The sequence below is a fragment of the Pogona vitticeps genome, chromosome 2 (genome assembly GCF_051106095.1).
Source record: "Pogona vitticeps strain Pit_001003342236 chromosome 2, PviZW2.1, whole genome shotgun sequence".
Lineage (NCBI taxonomy): Eukaryota > Metazoa > Chordata > Lepidosauria > Squamata > Agamidae > Pogona > Pogona vitticeps.
Window position 1 is genome coordinate 293,936,607 of NC_135784.1, and position 26,601 is coordinate 293,963,207.

Sequence of the window (26,601 nt, forward strand, 5' to 3'; positions counted from 1 at the left end):
TGCTCTCTAAGCCTCAGGCCTTGCCGGGTAAAACGTTCACAATGGCGACAAGTCTGGGGGATATGGGACTCCCCAAGACAAAACAAACAATAACGATGGCCGTCTGTGGAAGGGATCTTTTTAGAACAGGCGGCACAGCTTTTAAAAGTAACTTTAGGTGAAGAGGGTGCCTTGGAGGCCATAAAAGAAAAAAGGCGGGAAAAACAGTCCCAGAAATAAGGGGGGGAAAAAGGGGTAGGGGAGCGAGGGAAAATCTCAGACACAGTCCAAAAACTCCCCTAATAATAAGACGAAGTAAAGTACTTCCCTTGAAGCATAAAAGCGGAGCCAAATCTCAGGAATCTTCCAGATCTTTCCAATATTTCACGGAGCTCTAGCTAGGAGACCTAACTGCAGCAGCGGAAAAAATGGAACTGAATGGCTGTTAGGGCCTGGGGGGGCGGAGCCAAAAGTGTTACTTTAAGCTCTAGAATGTTCCGGGGCCTTCTGCGCAAGCGCAGATTAACCCATTAGTGTGATTTCACAGAGTCCACGAAGAAGAATAAAAATGTTTTGGGTCGTGGGGCCACTTGGATGCTGGGGGGGTGATCAACACCTGGCAAAGTTGTCCCCCCTAAGTAACAAAGGAACTTCCAGAGCCAATTTTCCTCTCCAAAGTTAAAAAGAAATTAAACAAATGGGGGAATGAAGAGGTGCTGGCCCCCAAGGGTCCTGGAGGCCCACATTTTGGCCCCTGCGGTGCAGTGTGCAGGCTGTGTGCTATGTATGTTCCTGCCCTAATTTATAATAATAATCACTATCAAAATTAAATTTTTCCTACCTGGACATTTCAGCCAGGTATCTCTCTCCAAGCCATTTTTCCATATTCCTGTATGTTTCTTCCGCTTTTGATTGTAGTTCCTCAACAAAGGCTAGTGCTTTAACTCTTAAGAGCTCAAGTCGAGATTTTGCAGCTTCAGCTGTTTTACATTTTGGGACAGAATTAACAAAAAAATGCTCACACTGTTATCATTTTTATAGCTTTGGCAGTCAAGAATTAGATGAGGCATTATTTAGGAAACAACAGTCTGACCTGCATAATTCTGAATTGCTGTCAACAAGAATCCTATTTAGACTTAAAATATGGGTTGGTTTCATTAGTCATGATCAGCACTGTATCTTAATATTTAAGCCACTGTTCAGGATTGGGTGAAAAAATCATGCGGAACCATGCTCTGAAATGGCTTGAACTGAACCCAATTAAACATTATGTAATTGTCAAACCATGACTAAGGTGGTTTCTCTGCCTGTCCCAGCTTCTCCCTACTTCCAAGAAGAAAGCATGCTTTTCCAGAATCCTTTCCTATATGCCTTCCTGTACCAGGGTTTAATTCAGCTTCAAGCTATATGCTGTATGGTTCCACTGTGTTCCAATTCTTGTGTCCAAGCAATAAAGTGTGGTTAGTCCTACAGGTGGTCAACAGTTATTTCTATAAAGGAAAAAAAGCAATGTGATCCTTGTATACAATCCAGGCAAAGGTGTGTAATACCGGATTGTTGACCGGGGCTGGTTACAGGGATCACATAACCCTCCTCTTACAGTAGCTCTACTGGCGGCCGATCCAGTTGTGGGCACAATGCAAAGTGTTGTTTTGAACTAAATGGCTTGGGTCCAAGCTATCTCAAGGGCTGTATCTTCCTTTATGAGCCTGCCTGGGTGAAGATCTTCAGGAGAGGTCTTCTTCTCAGTCCCACCACCCTCACAAGTGCATTTGCTAGGGACACAGGAGAGGTCCTTCTCTGTTGCTGCTCCCAGACTTTGAAATTCCCTCCCGTGGGAGGCCAGACTGGCCCCATCTTTTCTATCCTTCCACAAGCAGGCTTTTTCTTAGAAACTGACCGTCAGGGATGGTTTGCATTTTGTTGTTTCTAAATCTGTTTTAGTAGTGCTTTCCCCTAACATTTTAAATATAATGTTATTAATTCTTTTTAAATACTTGAATATTTTACTATTTTCAGCTTTTAATATTGTGTTTTTAATTATGTAAGATGCTTTGGGTCCTTTTTAAAGAGAAAGGCAGGGTAAAAATATTTTGCAATAATACATAAATAAATAATAAATATCTTTATTAGACTGCTAAAAAATCAAAAACATAAGCGAGCTTTTGACCCTATACAGGAGTTCATCAGACTGGGCACCACAGAGCTGTGGATGATTTAGGAAAAAAAACCACCTTTAAAAGTTCCAAAGATTGCAGTCAGATCTGTGTATCAGATTCCCCCGTTAAAAGCACATTTCGAAATGCTGAATGAAAGGCAACCCCCTGCCTAACAGGATTGGGAGAAACATTGCAAACCGCACCACCAGAGGTGGAATCTGAATACTAAACCTCTGATCTGATATTATAGCCCACATTTTTCACCTAACTTTTAATAAAGGATTCTGGCATGAGTATCTGCCCATGATTTTTGGAACTTCTATACCTTTTCTGACCCTTCTACACCTGTGGTGCCCAGCCTAATGAAAACTTCTACAGGGCCAAGTTATGTTTATGATTTTTTTGGTGGTTTAATAAAAATATCACTCATCCTTGCCTACGGCTTATTTCTACAGTCAGATGTGACATCTGTAGTGTGCTCAATGAAAAGTTGCTGTAGCACGTGAAAGATTTCTAGGCAATCCGTGGCCTTCATTCCTCGCTACTTTTCAGCTTTAACCCCTACTGACTGAAAGGTCCCTGAATTTACATGACTGAAATGCATGCCATACCCTCACGGTCCAGGGCAGCAAAATATTCCTGCTTCATTTTCAGCCTCAGTTCTTGCTTCTTTAACTCTTCTGGGGACAACGGAACTGGTGTTGCTTCAATCACAGATGGAGAATGGGAGCCTGCAAGGCAAAAGATACATATACAGTATGTTACCTTGAACTTCTCAGAGCAAAGGCAGGACATAAATGCAATACATAAATCATGTCTGCAAAGCTGGTGTCAGTTGAAGAGATTAAAAGCCTCTTGAAGGATCCCTATTGTTTAAATCAGGATGTTCGGCCCCAAGAGATTCTTCATTTTGTGCCTTTGTTAATGAATACCGGGTGAGGGAGCTGTGTCTGGGCGCAATCCTAACCACCCAAGATAGTCAAGGAATGATCAGCTGAAGGTCTGTTAAACCCAAATTCCTTCCAGCCTAGGGCCTATGCCCCATTGTGGCTATGAGCATGGCCTGGAAATGGGTTGGGTCTGTTGGCATTTGGCTCTTCCTTTAACTCTGTCTGAGACTAGCAAATTAATTCAGGCCCAGGTGCTACTGGTGGTAAGATAAAAACCTGATCTGATGTCCAATAGCTACGGTTTCTGGTTCCCCTCCCTGCAAATGGGATGGCGAGTAGATTGAGTGGCATAAACGGGTTTCAAAATTTGTCTCTCAGTCTACCAGTTGGCTCTCCTAGTGACAGATACTATGTGCTGGTGATACAAATGGATTCTGTACCTTAGAACCTTCATGGATAGTGGTTGCTGATAGCAGGAAGCAGAATTTGGGGGAAGAGGAACAGTGTTGGAAGCAAGATATTTATTTGTTTGTTGTTTGCTTGTTTATGTACTTACTTACTTACTTATTCATTCATTCATTCATTCATTCATTCACTCACTCACTCATTTAATTTTTACCCCATCCATTAATGGCAAGCCACCACTCTGAGCTGCTACAAAAAAGTAACATAAATTGATGACCAGAATTAAAACAATAATTAAAACAGTAAGATGTGAGTAAAATGGAATGCAAGGCACATTTTTGTTGTGTGCTGTCAAGCCAGAACTGGTAAGTAACAATCCTAACAGTGGCCCGTAGTCCCCTTGACCCCATGGGGTCCTCCTAATCCATCATTCTAGCCACTGCACAACAGAGGTGGGGTAAATCAGACACACTAACAAACAAGAACCTTTTCTAAAAATGTGCTAAGCACATTGACTAGTTTGACTCTCATATGTGTTACTTTGGAGGTTATTTCCAACAACGTGACATTTTAGAAATAATATAATTGGTGGTAACGTCATTAGTTTTTACTTGTTACTCCTAAAATGCTCCTGGAGGCAAAATGGAGGGGATTTTTAGGCATCCAAAAAGTATATTTCAAAAGGTACTTTAAAAAAACCTGGCTAAAGACAAGAAATAAATAAATAAAGCTAGCTGACTTTTTTAAAAAATAAAAGAAAACACAGAATACCAAATTGCTTTTTAGAGATAACACTCCAAACTCTGCAAGCTAACAAGATGGGGAATGGTTTGGTGTAGAAATGTCCCTTACCTGTGTCTTTCCCCCCCCCCTTTTTGTTGGTTTTGGGACTGGACATGGCGCCCCAGGGCTAACCATGCATGATACGATGGCCAGAAGCCACGATTGTCATTGTTTGTTTTGTTAAATGAGATTGTGCTTATCCAGGACCCCGCTTCACATCGCTGCAACTTCCTTACCTTTCTTTTTGCCTTTTTTGGCATCTTTGCCCTCTTTTCCTTTGGCCTCCTTGCCACCTTTTCCTTCCTTTCCGCCTTTCCCTTCCTTTCCTCCTTTTCCACCTTTCCCTTTCCCTTCTTTTCCACCTTTGCCAGTGTTGGCTTGGGAAGATTTCAGGCGCTCTTTTTCCTTCATTTCTTGCTGAAGTCGTTCCTTTTCTTCCTCTGCCTCTTTTGACTGGATTTCAGCAGTCACCTCAAATTTTGAACAGACAGTGTTTTAGAAGAAGACTCAGTGCCTGTAGCATGACTGTCAATGACTGTTAATAACTAATAGCTTTAAAAATAGAAAACTTCCAACCTAGGCATACATAGCTTGTAGGTCTCTATTTTAATTGACTTGATAGCCAAGGCTTTCCTTACCATATTAGATATTGCTGTTACAATATTGTGCCACGTCTCAGTGATCAGTTTCTCGTCTGGACCAAAATTAAATATGGCACTCTCAGAAAAGAGATCTTCCTTGAATTTAACTGGAATTGCTTTGATCCTTTCCCTGTTGACTTCTGGAGAAGGAGATCTGTGTGCAATCATAGGGATTCTTCCAAAAAAAAAATTAGAGAGGGAGAGAAATACATAACTTTACTTATCCGTGTCTCAAACTTCACATATGTATTTTTATTACAGACCCAGGATGATATCAGACAGCTGCAAAAGCATGTGTCTGATCACACCAGAGTGTTGCTTCAATAAGAGTCATGTTCCTTAAAGCAAAGCGGGCTGCTTATATATCATCCCATAGTGCTTCAAGCACTTTCTGGGCGGTTTACAAGTTAATTATGCAGGCTACACATTGCCCCCCCCCCCCCCAGTGAGCTGGGTACTAATTTTACTGACCTTGGTAGAAGGCTGAGTCAACCTTGAGCCGGCTACCTGGGATTGAACCCCAGGTTGTGAGCACAGTTTTGGCAGCAGTTTAACCACTGTGCCACGAGGCTCTAAAACAGTGGTTCTTAACCTGTGCGATATCGACCCGCAGTGGGCGATTTCATTTTTCAGGGGGGTGATGGAACAAAAAGGGGCGATGCGGGGGTGAAGGAACAGAAGGGGGGCAATACAGGGGTGATGGAGCAAGCCAAACTTGAGAAGGCGGCTGCAGCCGCAGTGCTGGCAGCGGATCCGGCAGGCGGATCCAGAGCAGCTGGTGCAGGCAGTGGATCCGGTGCTGCCGCCACTGCCCCCTCCTGCACTGCCATTGCGCCACCGCCGGAGGGGGGGCCATGATAACTTCCTCAATGGCTCAAGGGGGTGATTCCTTCAAAAAGGTTAAGAACCACTGCTCTAAAGCACCCTTCCATCTGCTGGGGAATCACTCCAGCCCAGTCCCCAAAAGTAAATGCTTGGGGTTGTGCTGGAGTGCATGTCCCTATAGATAATCTTAGAAGTTCAATAATCTTTACTTCTGACAATCTATCTGTGAACTTGAGCACCTTTGTGTAGATACCAGAGGCACAAATATGGCAGATGAAGAAACAAAAGAGAGGTCCTCTTCTGCTGGTAGAGAACTATTAAACCCTGCAGAAAACAGCAGTCAAAACAGTCTTTGCCACTCATTGGGTTCCATCCACAAGCTTCTTTCATGCCTCTGGGGAATATTCCCGATAGCAGCACATGGGCTGTGACTTGACAACTGGATACAGAGGAAGGATTATCCTTCTGATACTCTCTGACTTACCAGTGGTTGCTTCCTCCCCCATTTGGTCCTCTTGGAATCTAAATTAATAATAACCTTTGAACTGCAGAGCTGGAAGAGACCCTATGGATCACCAAGTCCAGCCCATCTCAAGGAGGCGCAGTGGGGAATTGAACTCCCAACCCCTGGCTTCACAACCAGAGACCTAAGCTCCTGAGCTATCCAGCAGTTCTTCTCTCCATTTCTACTGGAACCAATTGGGAAGAAGTGGTTTCCAAAAGGTTCCAAAGCATTCACGGAACCTCGTTTCTCTGACTTCGTTACAGAATTAGCTTCACTGAACCTAGTCATGATCCACTACAAATCTAATTAGCTGAAAGTGGTCTGTTCCCAGTTCCAGCTGATCAACCAAAATAATTCCCTCTGGTGTCCTCAGAAAACCCATCACGGCTGAGCCCTGCCACGCACCAGTTGTATGGAGTCTACAAGCTAAAGAATGCAAAGCTTTATTAAAGTTGTGTTCCCAAAGCTTCACGGATGCAGTGATAGCCTAACAACAGTGCCTCTGATGGAGTAGCAGCAGTCAGATAACAGGAAAGGAAGGCAGGGGAGAAAGGGGGGGGCGGTGGTGTAAGATTGTTTTTGTGAGAATATGTGACTGAAAGGTACATATTCTGGTGTCTGTGTACTGTCTATGTATTCACAATTACATGTATGTATTCTGTGGTTGTGCAAGATGCACACACAAGCAAACATCTATGGACCATGAACACAAGTGCGATGGGTGTTGACATTCATAGTTTATCCAGAGATATGTATAAGAGCTATATCTTTGTTTTTTCAGCTTCCCCTGCTAATTAATGTTATTCGTATACAGTATATTAATCTTCATTTTGGTGCCCTTCAGATGTGTTGGGTTACATGTTGCATAATATCACAACCCATATGGGTTTATGGGAATGGTTGCACAAGTTGTCTGAGGATACCAAGTTGGGGAAGGCAGACTATGTGGAAGGAGAATGTGTGAGAGACAGATTAAGAAAGAGAGAAAAGGAGGGGATGGAGCAGAGTAGTTTTTCACATCACCTGCTAGTTTTGCCCTCTTCCCCAGATGTTTCTTTTTCAACTAGTTCTATCAAGGGTATCCTGGTAAATTCAGTGCTGGTCTCTGTTGGAATTTTGCCTTCCATTCCTCTATAATAGTCATGCAGAAGTCTCTTGGTATCCTGGAAACGGTCTGCTTCAGCCTGTGTTATACACACACACACATATATAAGAGGAACAAACATTTCAATCAAGTGTTTGATGCAACCTTAAGAGGTGATACACGAAGTAATTCCTAAGGCATCAAATAGCTATACATATATTAAGGGGGAATGGATTCACAAATGCCTCCAATCTTAAAATAATTTTAGGACATAAGGTGCTTATGCCTCAATTTAAACTGGATAGAGATGGTACAGCAGCAACTCCATTTCTATTCCTCTAGAAGACATGGCAGCCCACCACATGTGCTTTACTACAAAATGTATGGAAGGCTATTGCTTTGGGTTGTAAACGTGCCAGCAAGTCTCACTGTCCTCTTGAACATTAATGAAGAGCGGCCCCTTAATGCTATGGTTACCCATGCCAGAGCAATATAGAGTTCTGCCTGCACCATAGCTGTTGCAGACCTCCTAGAGACTGGTGAGAATCTGAATATGTACTCTTTGGAAGACTTTATTACTTTTTTTGGATCTTGCTTCTGTTTTGCTTTTTGGATTTAGCACAAAGATCAGACTGTTTTTTTAATATTATGATTATTACAGAAGACACCTAAATAGCTGAGCAGATAGGATCTCCAACCAGATGTACTTTAACTCAAGGACTGCACATCTCTGAGGAATACATCTCTCTCTAACTACTGGGTAATACTCTTAATTTGGCTCCAACTGACTCTTAATTTGGCTCCAACCTACTGTGTAAACTAATTAATCTCCAACTTTTCTGATATGAGGATTGCTATGCATCTGGATGCCTCTCTCCAGCCAAATAGAAGCTTGTATGCTTTGACATAATGCAGTGATTGCAGATGGACATTTCCATCTCATGCAGTGGAACCTGATGCTTCAAGCTGATTCTCCAAGGCTGCAATCTTCACTTTGGAACTTCCATTTAAACTAGAAGAATCTGGCGTTAACATCTGATGAAAATAATTTTGGAACTTCCCCTACTCCCCAGTTTTCTGCGGTGCCCAACCTGTTTAAGACTCCTAGAAAATTCAAAAGCTAGCCTGAAAACGTTTGTGGCCCAATAAAGGTATGACCCAACCTTGATTTTAGATTTAACACTAGAACCACATGGCTTTTTTTCTTTGGGGTTCCTTAAAAGGTTAGCCATCAGATTGTACTCAGGACCTTGATTTCCATTTCAAAAGCCAATTGTCTTTGATGGTTGCTGTGGGTTTTTCAAACTCTTTGGCCATGTTCTGAAGGTTGTTCTTCCTAACGTTTTGCCAGTCTCTGTGGCCCGCATCTTCAGAGGACAGGAATCAGAACACTGTCTGTGCTCTGTTGCAGCTTGTTGGATAGTTGAGTATTTATAGCTGTAGGAACAGCTTTTGTCCTTTTCAGGAGATTGGGTGATTATGGTGCTCAGCGTGTTTTTGTTGTGGAGGTATTGCTGTGATAAGGGGGGAGAGATGATCTGTCACTGTGATTGATGGGTGTTGTTAGCTGGTCTTTTGCGTGCAGTAATCACTGGTCCTTGTGGCTGGGTAGAGTTCGTTGATCTTTTTTGCAGGCTGTATTTTTCAGTGCTGGGAGCCAGGCCTTGTTGAGTTTCAAACTTTCTTTGTTTCTGTTGAAGCTCTGCTGGTGTTTGTGGATTTTAATGGCTTCCTTGTGCAATCTAACATAATGATTGCTGGTGCTGTCCAGTACTTCAGTATTTTGAAATAGAATTTCATGTCCAGCTTGTTTTAGGACATGTTCAGTTACTGCCAATTTTTCCGGTTGTGTTAGTCTGCAATGTCTCTCATGTACTTTGATTCTGGTGTGAATGCTGAGTTTTGTGGTTACAATATACCTGTCCACAACTGCAAGATAACTGGCATACTCCTGCAGTGGTGAGGGGGTCCCTTTTGTCCTTTGCTGACGGTAACATTTGTTGTATTTTTGTAGTGGGTCTGAATACTGTTTGTAAGTTGTGTTTTTTCAAAAGTTTCCCCATGTGGTCCGTGACCCCTTTGATATATGGCAGAAATACTTTATTTGTGGGTGCCTATTTTTCTTCTTCAGTTTGGTGTTGTTGTTGTTTTGTTTGATGGCTCTTTTGATTTCATTCTTGGAATAGCCATTCGCCTGTAGGGCTCAATTCAGATGGTTGAGTTTGGTGCTGAGAAATTGAGCTTCACAGTTCTGATTTACACGGTCTAACAGTGTTTTGATTATGCCTCTTTTTTGTCGTGGATGGTGGTTGGAGTTTTTGTGTAGGTACCGGTCTGTGTGGGTGGGTTTTCTGTCGACTTTGTGTCTCAATAGGAGGACAGTTTTACGTAGGACCGTGACATCTAAGAAAGGGAGTTGGCCCTCTATTTCTTTTTCCATGGTGAATTATATATTTGGGTGGATGCTGTTGAGATGGTTTAGAATTCTCTTTGTCTCTCCCATTATCAGCCTGAAGTGCTGGTTGTACCATGGTAACTATGGTTTATGCTGGTTACTGCTAACTAGAATTTACTGTTAAACACTTGTATAATGACTTACAATTCATATTAAGAATAAAGCCTAATTAGTAGTAGTCAAGGTCACCACTAGTGGAAGCAAAATTTACCTTTGAAAACTACAGAGTCCAGCATCCACGAGCCAGCAGCTACTGGACATATTGCCTGGCAAATTCTGGAACTTGTAGTTCAAACAATGTTGTCAAATTTGGGTGCAAAGACGGTGACTAGCTATGATTAAACCAAGCAAATGTTTGGGAAATAGACCTGCAATTTCTGGTATGATCCTAAGTCAAAAATATATTCAATACTCCTTACTTGGTCTATAAATAACCTTAAATGTAAAGCAACAGTTGCATGAAGCAGGTTTTTCCAGGTTCAAAAGATCTACCCATTTAGAGTATAGACAAGAAACACTATGCACCTGTCATCCTTTTTGATTTATTATTAGAACAGAAGCCTCTAAATATACAACTGAAACACCAAAACGGCCCTGTGCATTCATGGGAAAATTCATAAAACCACAGTCTCAAAAAGTGGAGGAGGGCACCATAGTGTAAAAGAGCAATTGTGCAGAACGATCACTAGATCAAAGATTCAGGCCGGGTCCTCTCTAGCTCAGTGTCAGACCTGAGCACTGCCAAGTTAGACAGCCTTGGGATCCAGACAAGGTCAAGCAAAAGCAAAATAGAGACAGAGCAAGAGAGGACAAAAACAAAGTGAACTGGAGCAGAGGAAAAGCAAAGCAACAGGGCAGTCATTTCCAGTTTAGAATAAAGATCTCCTGAGGTCTTAAATCAGCTGGCGGGGCGTAGCGGGAGGACAAAAAACAAGAGATGAGAGACCGTTTTAAAATGAAAAATAATAATAATAAATTGGAGATGTTGGGGAAGCGTTGCTGGGGATGCATGCACTCTTCAGGCTAGACTTTGTATGCCCCCTGCCAAACCAGCGAGTTCAGGAATAATGTAGAAGGTGCAACACCCCTTGTTACCTTGCACAACCTAATGCGAATTGTTATAGGCTTCTGCTCACAGAGCAGTGCAGATTTAAATGGTCAATGGCCAGCCTTAGTCTCAGGATGCATGAACGCAGACAAATTCGCTGCAACTCAATCAGGGTCCAAGAATATAACAAGACTGCAAATCGCAAGCATCACAGCAGCAGGATAAACCTCACTGATGCAAGAAAGCAGAGGAGGATACTGTAGCTATATGGCTATAGAAATTTACTAAGTCACTTCTAGCTTCAGTCAGGAATTTGCAAACCACAGTGATGCCAAGATCTAGATCCAAGTATTTGGCCCCTTGGTTCCTTTTTAGAACACACACACACACACACACACACACACACACACACACACACACACACACACACACACACACACACACACACACACACACCACACGCACACGCACACGCACACGCACACACACACCACACGCACACGCACACACACACACACAAAATTCTAGACCTGCATAAGTGAAAAAATATGGTTCATCAGCAGCCCCATCCGGTCTGGCAGCCATCCATTGCTCATGATTTCGCAACGCTCTTGCTCAGCTTCTTCCCTCCTATTTTCACAAATATCCCACAGACGATCTCTCAAGTCCTAAAAAGGTGAAAAACAAAGGTATCCCATTGTCAGACACATCTCACTCCCTAAAAACACACACCTTGAGATACAAACTACAGTTAAACATCTCTGAGATATTTAGGTTGCTGTTTCAACTCTCTGAAAGGGACTATTTCCATTTCTACCAAACCAGTAGCTTCTGCTGTCTTTAAGGAAGCTGAAATAATTTATTTATTTATTTATTTATTTGATTTTTACCCCGCCCCTCTAGACAACATCTACTCGGAGCGGCTTACATCAGTTAAAACAAGTTAAAAAACATATAAAATGCATTTATACTAATTAGTTCTAAACAAAAGGTTTCCAAGATGGTGGTATACAAAAAAGAAAAAAGAAAAAAAGATAGAGAAAGAGAAAAGGAAAATGACTTAATTGACTGGGGGGTAGGCCTGTTTAAACAACCAAGTTTTTAATTGGCTTTTGAAAAACCCCAGCGAGGGTGCCAGCTGGATTTCCGTGGGGAGTGTGTTCCACAGCCGAGGGGCAACCGCCGAGAAGGCCCGGTTTCTTGTTTTCTCCTTCCGGGCCTCCCTCGGCGTCAGTCCCCTCAGCCGTCCCTGCTGGCTATGTCGGGTGACTCGGGTAGATCTGGGTGGGAGGAGGCGATCTGCCAAATATTGAGGTCCCAAACCGTTTAGGGCTTTATATGTAATCATTAATACTTTGAAGTCAATGCGGAAATGAATAGGTAACCAGTGCAGCGCAGCCAGAGTGGGGGAGAGATGTTGGCGTATTCTCACCCCACTAATAAGCCTGGCTGGTGCATTCTGGACCATCTGGAGTTTCCGCATGAGCCTCAAAGGCAGCCCCACGTAGAGTGCATTACAATGGTCTAGTCTCGAGATTCCGAGCGCGTGGACTAGAGTAGTGAGGGCCCCCCGATCAAGATATGGTCGCAGCTGGGCAATCCGCCATAGATGAAAATAGGCAGAACGGACCACGGACGCCACCTGGGTTTCCATGGTTAGCGCCGGGTCCAGATGTATCCCCAAGCTGCGGACCTCACTCTTTGTGGCAAGGGTCGTCCCTCCAAAAGAAAGGGAGTCACCTATGCCACTGACGGGAGGGCCACCCACCCTCAAGACCTCCGTCTTGTCCGGGTTCAGCCTCAATCCATTTGACTGCATCCATTCCAGTACGGTGTCCAGGCAGCACTGGAGGGACTGGACGGCATCCACTGAAGATGGAGTAAAAGAGATGTAGAGCTGTGTGTCATCAGCGTACTGGTGACACGATGCCCCACACCCTCTGATGACCCTGCCCAGCAGCCTCATGAAGAGCCATGCTTGAAGAGCAAAACCTCTGACCCACGATTTCTCCATGGACCATCTATCATTAGCAGAGCGATGCTACTTGGCTGCTCACTCATCCTTCCACTAAATCTTCCTGACAAGACAGTAGAGCAGCAAAGCCTGGACCAGCACTCTCAACTTGCCAAAGGCAGTGACCACTGAAGTCTGGGTGGCGGTGCAAGAAAAAAGGCTAAATGGTATTCTCTTCAACAAACCTTCCCTTTTCATCAGTTCTAACACCTATAGAGACAAAGAGAATTCAACATACCTAGAGGCTACCATGTAAGCTGAACATTATATGAGAACATTGTGATTGTTTCCTATTAAGACATTTTCTAAATCTAGAAAACAATCAAAATGAAATCATTTTCAAATGATAATACTCATCGTTTTTATTTTAAAGCAGTGCCTAGTTCAGTGATATCACTATCCCCATGGCTATTCACCCCACAAATTATTATTTTTTTGAATCTTGACCACAGAACACAAATATGAAGTTAAATATTCATATCTAAATTAATGTAAACCATTGCATGGAGTCTTGCGTTTGAAAACAAGATAAAAACATGTACATGTGCAAACAAAATATACGATATAGTGAAAATAGATCTCTAGACAATGCAAACAAGGGTTTTGTTCCCATGGTACACAAGAAGGTAAAATCTTGCTTTTGACTTAATTCCAAATTGTTAAAAGAGTCCTGTGGCACTCTTTAAACCAACAGATTGTTATAACATGAGCTTTCATGCATCACAGCCCACTTCTCCTTAGCACATTATATAATAAAGGGGATGAGGAATATAAAAAGTGTGCAGGACTGGATGTGGAATGTCAAAAGTAAGATTGGAGAGAATTTAGATGTCAAAAATACTGGCAGTGAGAGTTTCAGAATCAGCAATGGCCATATACAGAAACATTCATGTCCTCACCTATAGGCTAAAATTCAACAGTAAGTTGCAAGTAGACTAGTGCATTAAGTCAAAGGAACTTACAGAGGAGTTCACACACCTGGTCCCATTGATTCAATGGGCCTACTCTTGTTGCAACTAATTATTATAGTTCATCCTTTATGTGCTAAGCATCAGTTACATAATATAAATATCTACTGTACTCCAAAATGCATGCATGCATTCATTCACTCTGCTTTACTTCCAAACATGGCTTTTATTGGGAAACTAAAATGTATTCATCTTCTAATTTAAAACTCCTTTTCAAAGTTTTGCAACAAATTATATTATAATGTTATTATCAATATCTGTGGCACTGGCAATTCTTGTTTAAATACTTGGGGGTTTTTTGCTCCCCCCGCCATTGTTATTTTCAAACTTGTAAAATAAATTATTTGTACCTGAAGACACAAATATATGTTCAGCCAACTAGCTTAGAAAATATAAGTTGTGATTGCTTGACTAGTCATGGAATGTTAAATATAGCAACCAGTATTTCCAGTGATTATTTTCTCTTATGCTTGGCAAAGTGATTTGGGCATTTTGTAAATGGGTTGCTATATTTCCCCATTGCCACATGGTGACTTTTTAACTTAGTCCCTCCGGCAGTATGGAGTCTATACTTCTAAATGCACTTCTGAATTAACCCAGTGGCAAGAACTGGACAGAGGGAAGGTAAAAATACAGGTTCAGTCCATATAAATGATCATAAAAAGAGACTTCGCCATATGGTAACAGTAAACCCAACAATAGCAAAAGGTCATGGGATTTGGGGGAAAGATTATGCACTGTTATCTCTCTTCCTTTACAGTATATAACCTGAAAAGTCACACACTGAACACTGGTACAGTTTATTTTTCCATTCAGATATTAATGGATGAGAGTTTTATTTCAGTTTCTTGCAATTCAGTGGTTTATGACAGGCTCAGAAAGAGACGCTTTAGAAGAATGGGTGCCATCCAACACCACAATGTGGAAACTTGGCTCCCTCATCCAAAACCAAACATCATGTTTTGCTCCTTTTAGATCACTCATTCTTCCATCATCTGACTCACCAAGCTCCTAGACAGAAGGATACCACAAATTTCCCACCCTCCAGCACCTTAAACAGGTGTTGTGGTCAGCAGCCACATAAGCTGTGTGCCTTCAGAGATAAGCTTTGTATAAACCAAGGTGCAGGCTGGATTCTAGTGTTCGTTCTCTTTCACCTCAAGTTTAACTTAGACTCGTGTTTTGGCCAGATATTATTCAGCAAGATATAAATGGGATATTTTAGAAATCCCAGAGACTATGAGGAAAAAGTAACTTTTCCAACTTGTAGTTACAACTGTGAAATCTAGACAAATTGCTAGCACTATCCAGGCTTCTTTTGAGGACTTATCAAAAACCAGCGTTCACTAGATTTAGCTCCAAAGCCATTTCTTAATGCAGGGCTGGACCGTTCAATTTGTGTAACAAGACAGTCTCTGAGAATGTGAAATGTGTACTGTTTGTACCTTCATTAATTAAAACCAAACAGCTAAACACATTTGAATTTAGGTTGATAAGGTTCATAAGAATACAAGAAGCAAGACTGCATTTCAAACAATATCAGAAGATGACTAAGATCAAACCAGGAATCTTTTGAATGCAAAGCATGGGCTCTACGACTGAGTTGCACCCCTTCATAGCCCGGGCGCTTCAAATAGGATTGAATCTGGAGAGCCTTCCCATTACACTACATCACCCCCAAGAGGAAAGTGTATCTCCTTAAATTCTCTGAACACTCCTATACCAGAAAGCAGTTAAATCCATGTACTGTTGGCATTCTCCAATAGAGAGGGGGGAAAACATACATTGTTTTATTGGTTGGAAATTTGAACTTAAATAATAAAAACAACAATTGCATTGATACATAGAGGATCATAGTGATTACGGGGTCAAATAAATTAGGGATTTATTGTATTTGTGAAGGCTTTCATGGCCGGGATCTAATGGTTGTTGTGGGTTTTTTGGACTCTTTGGCCGTGTTCTGAAGGTTGTTTTTCCTAACGTTTCGCCAGTCTCTGTGGCCGGCATCTTCAGAGGACAGCACAGATGGATTTCTCATACAATTATTACAACTTGTAGAATTTGTACAAATTCCTCAGAATTACAATCACGGATGCTTTGTTGTGTGAACTGGTAAGCATCATAAGCACTGGATGGGTTAATTGCATCCGTTTTAAGAACCGGCCAACTCTTCTGTGTTTACTATGTTTATGTGTGCTTTGCTTTTCAAAGGGAAAGGAAACTAGATTTATGCACACTGCTGCAGAGAAATGGTACACAAAGTGCAGAAATCTCAATGGAATAAAAAAGCATTCCTTGCCTCACCCTCTCTCTGGAAACAAATAATCTATTGGGACTTGAAGTTTCTCATTAAATTGTACCACAAAAGGAGGAATTTAGCAAGTAAACTGGGTATAAAATATTAATTTCATATTAGTCGAAGTACCATGGTGGGTCTCTCAATATTTGTAAGGTGAACTCTGATACCTTTGTTTGACCATTGCTGGAATCCTATATGACATTCATGCACAATGCAAGAAGAATTGTGGAAGTGGCCACAGCTGACTGATGAGATGCTGGTCATCTGTTGGTTGCATGCCCAATAGCCTGAAACCTTGTCAATCAGCTGCCATTAGCTACAGCAACTTCTGCAGTTCCCCAAAGCACACACTGGACAAAATTTTGGCCAACAAATGTATAAGGTATCATTATCTCACTGCTTCTTTTCAATTACTGAGCAAAATTTGTGTTTTGTTCTTCAAAAAAGTACTTTCTGTCGAACTATGTGACTGAATGAACCAACAAGTGTATCAACTGAATGATTAGAAGTGGCAGATACAAAAGAAATCAATGCATCAGATCAGAGAAACTTATTAATAGAGTCCAGTAACATTCTAAGTAGAAACCAAGAAAAATGCAGATGTTGCTGCTGATTTGCTGTGGGAGCTGTTTCCTTTTCTTTTTGCTTTTGCAAATTATTTACTCTGCTATTGAGCTTTCCATCAAAGGCTCCTCTTCGTGCCCCTCTCAAATAAGAATGAGGGCATGGCTGCATGGGAGAAATGTGTCCTGCTCTGGAATGCCCTCCCAGACAAGGTCATTTGGTGTAGTCTTTGGTGCATTGTTGGTACGAAACAAATAACCCCACTCTGCCTTCTTTTAAATTGCCCACTATTCTGCTTAAATACCTTTTACCTTTGCAGAAGAATTCTGGGTTGCTTATATGTTTATGTTTATTCTGTTTTATACATTTTAATTTTTCTATCTGAACATTTTAGGAATCAAGGGAAAGGGTAAATATAATATAAACCAATATGGTGCATCACCAACCAGATTAACACTCCCTGCGTCATAAGAAGACACACTTCTTATCTCCCTAAAACTACCCTCCCTTAATCTCAATTCCTGGATAAATCCTCCTACTCTTGTGTTATTACTTAGACTTTTGTACTTTCCCATGCAAGCTCCGTCAACCATAGGAAAATGGTGCATTGTTCCCTTGTGGTGAGGAATGTTGGAAGTTGCAGTCCAACCACATCTGGCAGGCCATGCTTTGCTCAACCTCTGGCTTAAATAATTCCTTTCTTACTGGACATTTGAAGCAGGACTACTCTTACTGCTGCGCATTTTTTTTTCTGGACATGGGCTAAGTCAGAAAAGGCATCAATGGCTTTACTTCAAAATAAATTGTTTGGGAATTACAGTCAACGATGCTGTTCTCTCCGCCCTGTTCGTTTTAGGAGAAAGACAAAATGCAACAATTTATCTCCCAATGTTTACTTCTACTTACAGTAACTCTTTGGTGCAGTTCTTCTTTTGTTTCATCATCATCCCACAGGTCATCAGCCACAGAGTTATAATCGGCTTGCCACTGAATTACAAACTCTTGCTTGTGATCAGGGCGTTTCAAGAATTCCTTGAAATGTTTTCTGTCAACGGTCAAAAGAAAAGTAGTCAAAGGTTTATTCAACAGAGGAAGGCAGTAGGAATTGCATGAGGAATTTCATGCCATGAAATCCCATTCACTTCACCTTATATCTGACAGGTGATAAATGATAACGTGCTGTTCAGCTCTGAGGTGTCCAAGTGTAGCCTTGATGTTCTTCACATATGTCTTCTCCACCGTTTCCCAATAAGGAACTAAAAATTCAGGCACTTCCTGTTAAATATTTTTTTAAAAGAAATGGATGTTAAGTATCTAATATCTACCAATTAGGCTACTTCACTAACATGTTCAAGGAAAAGGAGCAGCAAAGAGAATAAATGAAGGTCTTACATTATATTTTGTCTCCTCTTAGGGCCTTACTACCCAGGCACTTTGCTTGAGATAACCAGCCTACTGCCCCCAAGTGGCCATACCTGCAACCCAATGGCGCACCAGACTTCCTAGCAATCCGATTTAGCTCGCTCCACCCTAGCCATGTACATAAGCTCTCAGTTCCCTTCTTTGAAATCATCTTCTGGGTTGCCAAAGCACTGCACTCAAATCCAGTTCATATCCCAACTCAGTCAAGATGTTCATTGGGTGACTTTGGGCCAGTCATTATCCCTCAGCCTAACTTGCATGAATTCTATTATTGTTGAAGATAAAAGAGTGGAACATGCAGGCAAAAAACTCATAAAACCTCTCACATTCCTTGCGATTTTACAAACTCTCTTCTCAAAACCCATACCCATACCTTTTACCAGCATGACTTCACTTTAACATGTCCTTCAACTGCTACAATCTCATTTTTATTTCATCTTTTTTTTTGGCTAATTAACCCTTCTTTATGACAACTTCCTTCCTCTCTCATGTCATTTGTTTCAGGCACTTTCTCTAATCCTGTCTGAGGGCCTCTTTTTAAAAAGGGCCATGCCACAAGTTAAATTAAAACAGAAACTTTAGGCAGCACATTTTAAGTATCACTAGATGTGAGAGTGAAGAAGCTAGAAAATCTGTCAGCTTTTCTTTCTTCTGCATTTGAATGATTCAACCTCAGGCTTTTCCAGCCCTGAATACGAAGAAATTTCTAACTGAACTGAAATGCTCCCTCATTTTCACCAGCTAAATGCAAATGTAGAAACATTCCAACATCTTCTATTTGCCTAGCACATATAGATGCTAAAGGTGTGTCTTTTGGGGTGGGGTGAGTGACCACTCTAGTTCACCATGACAATCTTAGTTCAATACATAAGAAATCAAACCAAGACTCAAACCCTTAGCCTCAATAGTCTGGTCTTAAAACCACATCTTTTTTTCCTTTTCCACTTGAAATTTAGAGATAAATTCTTATGTGGAAAAAACGGTACAAAATATTCACTCATTTTTAGAAAGAGGATAGACAGATCTGAACAACCTGTCTCTTTGATAATGCATGCCAGCTAAGGTGTGCAGGGATACTTAACACAAAGTCACAGTCTCGTAAGAGTTGTTGGTGTGGGAAGATGGTATAACAAAGAGTGTCATGGCACCTGAAAGATTCACAGGCTTTATTTGACTGAAGTTTTGTAGAGTGCTGCCCACATTATCGGGTGCAATCTTCATGAGATGCAGCATCTGAAGAAGTGGGCTACAGTCCATGAAGGTTTATGGCAAATAAAACTTGAAGGTATCACAAGACTTTTTGTTGTTGTTGTTGGTTTCACTGCAACAAAATAACAGCTGCCACCAGGAAAATTTCTTTGGGTAGGGAATTCTTGGCATGGAAGAGCCTCCTAACAGTGTCCGTCACGAAACTGAGGCTTTTCTCAAGAACAAGAACTCAAGAACTCAAAAAAAATCTTACATGTTTTCTGCTAAAAATGGAAGGCAAACAAGCAAAGGGCTCAGAACAGAAGGAAAGAAGGAAGGACTGGATTTTGGAATGACCTACTTGGGGAAGTGGTTCATCTATGTAAACCCATTCACTTGATCCCGGTTTAATTGGAGGTGGTTCTACAGGAGCAGGAGGCAATACATCTTCAGGTGAAGGTGACAGAGACTTCCCCTGTCCTTTTCCTCGCGGAGTGCCTTAAATGTGAATATATCATTAGTACGAAGAAAACATTTTACCTAGGATTATCTCAACAGGTTATGATCAATGAACCTTGGTTGATTTCCTTGAACACCCTGCTTTATTGGGCAGCTGTATTTTTTTCAGTGTAGTACCGACATGTGTTTGCAGGAAAAGTGAACCTTTTGCTTGACAGGTGTTTAGGACTACAAATTGCACAATCCTTTACTATCAGCTCGTTGACTGGGGTTTATTATAGTGGTTAATATTTTACTGCACAATACCAACTGCAATTGTATTTCATTTTTATTTTATTTCCCATAGCTAGCCTTTTATTCTAAAAACAAGTTTAAGGGCAGCCCTGAGAATGAAGCAGAAATTGTTACACACCACTTCTGCTACTGACCATATACAAAAGTTCCTTCTGAATTCACACTCATGTTAAGTCAACACATTCAGGGTTGATTTTACACACAATTCCAGCTAGGTGCCTTTATTACTTATTCATTTCCAAATGTAATTTATACCATACAGTTTCTCAAAGAAATTAATGGCAGCTAATTTTAAGTCAATGGGGCCGATATGCCTTGTGGTTCAGTGGCTGCAATACTGCAGTCAAGACTTTGCCCACAACTTGAGTTCAATCTAGACAAGCTCAGGTAACCAGCTCGAGGTTAACTCAGCCTTCCATCCTTCTGAAGTTGCTATATTGAATGCCCAGCTCATGGGGCAGGGGAGCACAAGATGTAGTCTGCATAATTATATTGCAAACTGCCCAAAGAGAGCTTTAACCACTTGGCTTCTTCAGAAACATGGAATGCCTTACTTAGGGTCAGTAACTTTTCCTAAATACAGGAAGGCCTTTTTCTTGGTGGAGTTTAATGTTCTTCCCTCTAATTTATTAGATGACAGATACAATTAGATCTCAATGAACATATTGTGAGATGCTGCCCCTGCAGCACCTCCAAGGTGAAGTCTATTTTGCATAGATTTTTTTACTGCATTTTTCCCCAGGAGGGTAAGAAAGATCTTGAATATCTCATTATTTAGTCCTCCCTAAATGTTTTTCTTCATCTCTTTTCATCAGTTTGCTTCACAGCTCTAAGATGTGCTGAAATTCTTGAATATGACGATGTCCATTAGACCACATAAAACTACTTACATTTTTGTACACCCTCAACAATTAGTACCTTTATAAGCTTGCATTTTTAGTAATGTTAATGTATTTTTTATTAAATTGTATAATGGCCTGTTCTCTGTAGATAAAGATGGTGATGAGGATAAGTTTGTTTCGAGGGGATGAGTTTAGTGCTGTGGCATTTCTTGCTATTCATTTCGAGGTTCTCTGTCAGAAACAGTCAATTATTAGGTGTGAAACAAAACAAAAGCACCCAAAAAGAAGCTCCAGCAAGTAATTGGTTTTTTTAACATAATATTATAAGGATTTCTTAGGAAGGAAGTGGTTTCAGAGAAGTGAATGGGTGGAAATTCATTCCATGGTCAGACTTCCTGGTCCAAAGTTTGTCATTAAGGTTCCAATTAGGTATAAAAACACAGCCCTAGCAGGGAAGCTGTAGCAGAAATTGATTTTCAAAAAATAATTTTTAAAAAATTTCAGGATTTCCTTAAGAGAGAATGAGTGACTTTGAAAAGTGCAGGTTTGGATGGGAATCTCAGTAAGATCTAGTGCTCCTTTGCTACTAACACAGAACGGCCCAGAAAAAGAGGAGAAAAACCTTTGCCCAATTTGGAAGAGCTCTTACTTGATTCAGCTTCCAGTCCTCCATTCTCCCCACTAGCGAGCAAGCTTCGGATTTGTTTCTAAGCCATTCATGTGCAGATGCTGTCATGATGATGGTTTTTTTGCATCCCCTAGCTTAGTACACCAAAGCATGGAGCCTAGTCTTGGTACTCTGTTATTCAGGCATTTGAGCCTTGGCCTAGCCTCAAGTTAGCAGGTGGGGAAGCAAGCAAATATGGGCATCCTACCCACTCATGGTAGAACTGCTAGATAGCTCTGCGGTTTAGGTATCTGGCTACGGAGCCGGACATTGAGAGTTCGATTCTCTAGTGTGCCTCCTTGACAGGGGTTGGACTCAATGAGCCACAAGGTTCCTTCGAGCTCTGTAGTTCTCAGATTATTATTATAAAAATGTTCTCACTTTGTTTATAAGTGTGGTGGTTGTAACCCCAAATAGAAACATTCATCAGACATAACCGCTGTTCTAAGGATAATCTTGGACTGCAGGCTGAAATACCAGCAGAATTTTAAAATATCCTGACCTAGAGAGTGAGTCTTTTAAAAACAGATGTTTTATTCATTATTATTTAAGAGAACTACCCTGCCCAACTGTGGTGTACAACTTTTCGAAGGCTTGTGACCTCCTTCCCAACGTTCCAATTCATAGATTGCCTCGCACCCATGGGTAGCAGCAGCAAAAGAGCCTTTGACTCATCCTTTCCCATAGGAATAATTATGACTGCTCTGCAAAGACTGGCTGTGTACACAGCAAACAACCGGTAAGCTTCCCCATAGACTTCATTTCCTTTATTCTGCCTCCCGGCTCCACAGCTTATCTCTTGCTCTGACCCAAACCAGATGCTGCAACAACTTGTCATGGCAAACATGTACACTCCCATGCTCCTCCTGCATGACTACGGGAGTTTGTCAAAGTCCCTGTTGAGTCTCCGCAGGCTCAATCCAACTCACACTGAATGCCAAGGGTTCTGCAAAACATTTTGACTTTGCAAAAGCGGTTAATATGTTAAAAATGTGAAAGAAAACCATTTTTAAAACATTACTAGAGATGGGCATGAACCTTGATTTGGGGGTTCGTGCCAGTTCATACACAGGGCACCATAGGTGCCACACATTCCCATCCCCTGCCTTCCTGGCCATCGGTTGGAGTGCGCTCCTCTCCTCCTTTTCTTTAGCTGCTCAACCAGTCCCTGGCAGGAGCATAGGTTTGCCTGTCCTGCCTCCTTGTCTGAGTAGGCAGGGCAGGGAAGCCTGTGCTCCTGGCAGGGACTGGTCAAACAGCCGAAGAGGAGGAACAGAGGAGCATGGGCCAGCTGGTAAGTGGGGATCCATCTGGGGAGGTGGAGGAAGGGAACGGGCAACACCTATGGTGACCTGCAAATGAACTGGCACGAACCTCCAAACTGAGGTTCATGCCCATCCCTAAACAGCATGCCTAGCCCAACCTGTGATTCCCTAAGCTCTCTTTAATCCTGCCAGTGATATAACATGGTTTGCTAGGCCTATGGTACTCACTCCATTTTGAAGCCCTGGGCAGGCATCAAGAAAAGGGTGATGATGCCCAACTGGCACCCACAGTGGGATAGTGGATCACAAGCTGTGTTCTTATTAATTGACATTTGTCACTTGGTTTATGATTGGGGGGGGGGGCTTGGAAAAGAAGAAGCCAATGTAAGCATCTTCAGTAGAATGCCCTGGCTTACTTTTGGCAAGCATCCTCACCCATCTCATAAAAACTTTGCCAATCCTATTTTTACAGAGGAGTGTAAAAATGAAAGTAAAAGCTTTTATTTTGTGGTTACCTGGGAAACAGTGCTAAAAAAATAAAATAACATTCTACGTTACCTGGTTTACCTTCTTTTTCTTTAGCTCCTTTGTCTTTCTTTCTTTTTTTACCTTTAACAGGTGTCTCTGCTGGAGGAGATTCTGTAGAAGAAATCAAGATGCACCCGTTAAATGTTAAGGTATATTTCTTAGCTGGTCAGTTAGAGCTAGGTCATCAGTTTATCAATAAATGGAAAGTACTGGGGAAAGGATTTACACATAAACTCCCCCAATTTCGAAAGACTCCGGGTGAATCCGAATCTTTGAGGGGTTTGGGTCTTTTGATTTTTTTTTTACTGTTGTGGGTTTCCCCCCCTAAGATAACAAGAACTACTGAGAAGTAAAAGAGATGTTCCAAGTTCTGGTGCCTAGAAAATTAAGGAATGAATTCCAGTTTGTCACCTAGAAAAATTTGAGCTCTAGTTATAATTCCTGAGCTTAAGCCAGTATAGATGACTGAAGCATGACCCTGAGGCCGCAGATGGCCTATAAGGCTTTTTTAAAAATCACTGGATCCCTCGGCATGTAACCCTGATTTTTCTCCAGCAAAGAAGGAGAATTGTCATTTTTGAAGCCTCTTGATGCAATGATTTGCTTTCAAATAAGAGTCACCCCTCCTCCAGTGTTTGTACCCCCCTCCATTCATTTAAAAAAAAAAACCAGAAGTGAAATTCTGGACATTTCCAATATTTTTTCCACTTTACTTCATTTTTCCACATTTTTGACAGGCCCTGGAAGCAGAAAACTAGTCCCTTTACCCACCAAATGTGTATACACCCATCTCCAAATGTACTTATGCTTCACCGACCTTTAGATCCATCAGCATCTGGTGATGGAGAAGGTGATACCTGTATTTCTACAGGAGGAGCAATGGCAACTTCCTCCACCTTCTCTGGGGTAACCACAGGAGCCTCTTCTGGCAATGGTGGGATAGCCTCTTGCAGTTTCTCAGCTTCTCTCTTTTCCTTTTCTTTTCCTTCAGTGTAAAATCAGTAGTAAAATACATAGAGATCAATCAACAAGGCCATATATCTGGAGGATTCATGTTGCCAGAAGACCATTTCAGGATTATCTCCCAGGATGACAGAAAAGCCACAGTTACAATGCACTAATAAAAGCACTATTCCAGATCCTTGCAAAAGCACTTGTGCTGTTTTCCTTCAACAGAGAATTCTCCCCCGTGGATGTCTATTATATACAGCAATTTTATCAGTACAACAGAGAAGGCAGGTTACTTACTGCAACTATGGTTCTTCGAGTGGATCTCTGTGAATTCACACTAATGGGTAGTCTCTAATAGTCTTCCCTCAGTTCCCCTGCCACCACTAGGAAGTCTCTAAAAGCTTTCTCCAGTTGGTAAGCTCAGTACCAGTGATTCAGATATGGAGCTGAGGCCCAGGCTGGTGGAGCCTCAGGGTAGGATCATACCAGTGTGGGTGGGCAAATAACCAAGTGGCAAGGAGAGGAAGAGTGAGATGAGGAGGAATCTGGAGAGGAAGGCAGTTGTGCTTGACCTAGTGGAGGGTTCCGGGCCCAGTCCAGGGACTGACTGAATATACGGGAAGGAGAATGATCTCCTGCTTGAGGAATGTTGTCATCAGATGGAAGAGAGATTGTCTCCATAATGACCTGGGGTGAGGCAGGGCGGCATGCAGCTAGGCTCCATCCCGGGAAGGTGTCAATTTTGGGAGAGCCCACTATTGCAAAGGCTTTGGCGATGCCGGTTTGGAGTCAGCTGCATGCTTTTTCTTCGACAACTTCGAAGGAGAGTTTTTGGGACTGAGATCTTTGGAGCCGAATCCTTCGGTTTCACAGACTTTGATTCGGATGGCTTACAAAAGGATGATGAGAGAGTGGGCTGAGGAGTTGGAGCCGTTGTGCATCCCGAGATGAAACCATATTACTGGGGGCCTGAAGGGAGGCTTTCCAGAGGTGAACTTTTGGACAGTCCAGTAGGTGCCAAAGGGCAGCCTTTGTGGATCCACAGCAGTACTGGCAAGATTGAGGCTTGTGCTGCTTCCCAAGCCAAAAAAGGCAAAAGGAGTGTCCATCTGTCATGGGGAGTTTGTTGTTGCAGCTGTGGCACTTTTTAAAAGGGCCCCTTGAGGCCATAAAGTGCCTAGATACATCTTAAGTGGTGGCAAAAAAAAGGAACGGAGGGAGGACTGTTAGAGGCACGAACAGGCAATGTGGGAGGGTGCAGCCTCTAACAATCTCCTGATTTTTTAGCTCTAGAAGGTTCCGAAGATTTGTGCAAGCACTGAAGACTGCCCATTAGTGTGCATTCACGGAGATCATGATGAAGAAACTACCTTGCAGGAACTGATGTATGACTGCAATAAGCAAAAAAAAAAATAAAAAATAAAAAAATAAAATAAAATAAAAAGTAAAATGTAGGAATTAGGACCTTTATCACAGCATCATCTTTTCTGGACGATAGCCCACTTCATTCAGGATCTCATCCTCATCCATTATTTATTTACTTAAAACATTTTCATCGCACCTGCCTCCTTGAAAAGGAACCAAGATGGTTTACAACATTGAAAAATGTATACTATGGCGGTTAACATCAGGAAAAGACAATTTTTGAGGACTTCTGGCTTGATGCTGTGACAAGACAGCAGCAAGAGGATGGAGCTCCATCTGCTGGGCTGAATTCCAACCTGTTTGGGACCCCCCAGGGGGTTAAAAATCACCCCGAAGAAGTCGTGAAATGGGGGGAAAGCCTGTTGATTACGGGGGAATGACGGTTACCCACGTTTGATCGGGGAAACTCCCCAATCAACCAGCAGTCGGAAACAAGCAGCTGAACTAGCTTGGTTGCAAGTCATTGGCAGCCGGGAATGAAGAAGCAATAAATCAGCCTAATTAACATTGTGTTACCACTGAGTAAGAAACATTTTTAACGGTATTCATTTACTATCCCTGGATGAGACAATTCCAATGGCAGAAATAGTGTCTCATAAGTCTTCATCACCAATTGAGCTGCGGAGAAGCTGGTGAGAGGAGAAGACACAGGGAGACGCAAGGAAAATAAATTGGACATTAATTAGACATTCAACTATGCTTAAAAGAAAGACGTTCAGTATTAATTTGTCGTTGTAAACCTAAGAATCTTTTTTCTGGAAACATTACAGGCAACAACTCTGGGAAACAAAACCTGCTTATGCTATGTGTAACAATTATCTAAGGCACTGGCAAAAAGCCTAGAATCAATGACCTTGAACATTTTATAGTTATTTGGAATTCCTGTTCTCTTTGAAGATGGAACTGAGCTACAGATAAATTAACCTTAGAATGCCTAGTCT

The 26,601-nt window shown here is 41.8% G+C and overlaps 1 protein-coding gene across 3 annotated transcripts in view; it reads right to left on the reverse strand.

Moving 5' to 3' along the window:
* The window catches only part of SPEF2 (sperm flagellar 2), an 87,747-nt gene that overhangs the window by 10,988 nt on the left and 50,158 nt on the right, over window positions 1-26,601 (reverse strand). For 2 of the 3 annotated variants that reach the window (XM_078384495.1, XM_078384494.1), the window contains exons 19-29: window positions 24,102-24,269; window positions 23,315-23,395; window positions 19,591-19,727; window positions 17,767-17,894; window positions 17,526-17,664; window positions 11,305-11,442; window positions 7,211-7,371; window positions 4,855-5,032; window positions 4,453-4,687; window positions 2,750-2,869; window positions 821-959 (exon numbers count right to left, since the gene is read on the reverse strand). In XM_078384495.1, coding sequence (XP_078240621.1) covers window positions 821-959; window positions 2,750-2,869; window positions 4,453-4,687; window positions 4,855-5,032; window positions 7,211-7,371; window positions 11,305-11,442; window positions 17,526-17,664; window positions 17,767-17,894; window positions 19,591-19,727; window positions 23,315-23,395; window positions 24,102-24,269 — 1,624 coding nt within the window. Of the gene's footprint in view, window positions 1-820; window positions 960-2,749; window positions 2,870-4,452; window positions 4,688-4,854; window positions 5,033-7,210; window positions 7,372-11,304; window positions 11,443-17,525; window positions 17,665-17,766; window positions 17,895-19,590; window positions 19,728-23,314; window positions 23,396-24,101; window positions 24,270-26,601 lie in introns of those variants that run through there. The other variant, XR_013541151.1, reaches the window with a different exon arrangement.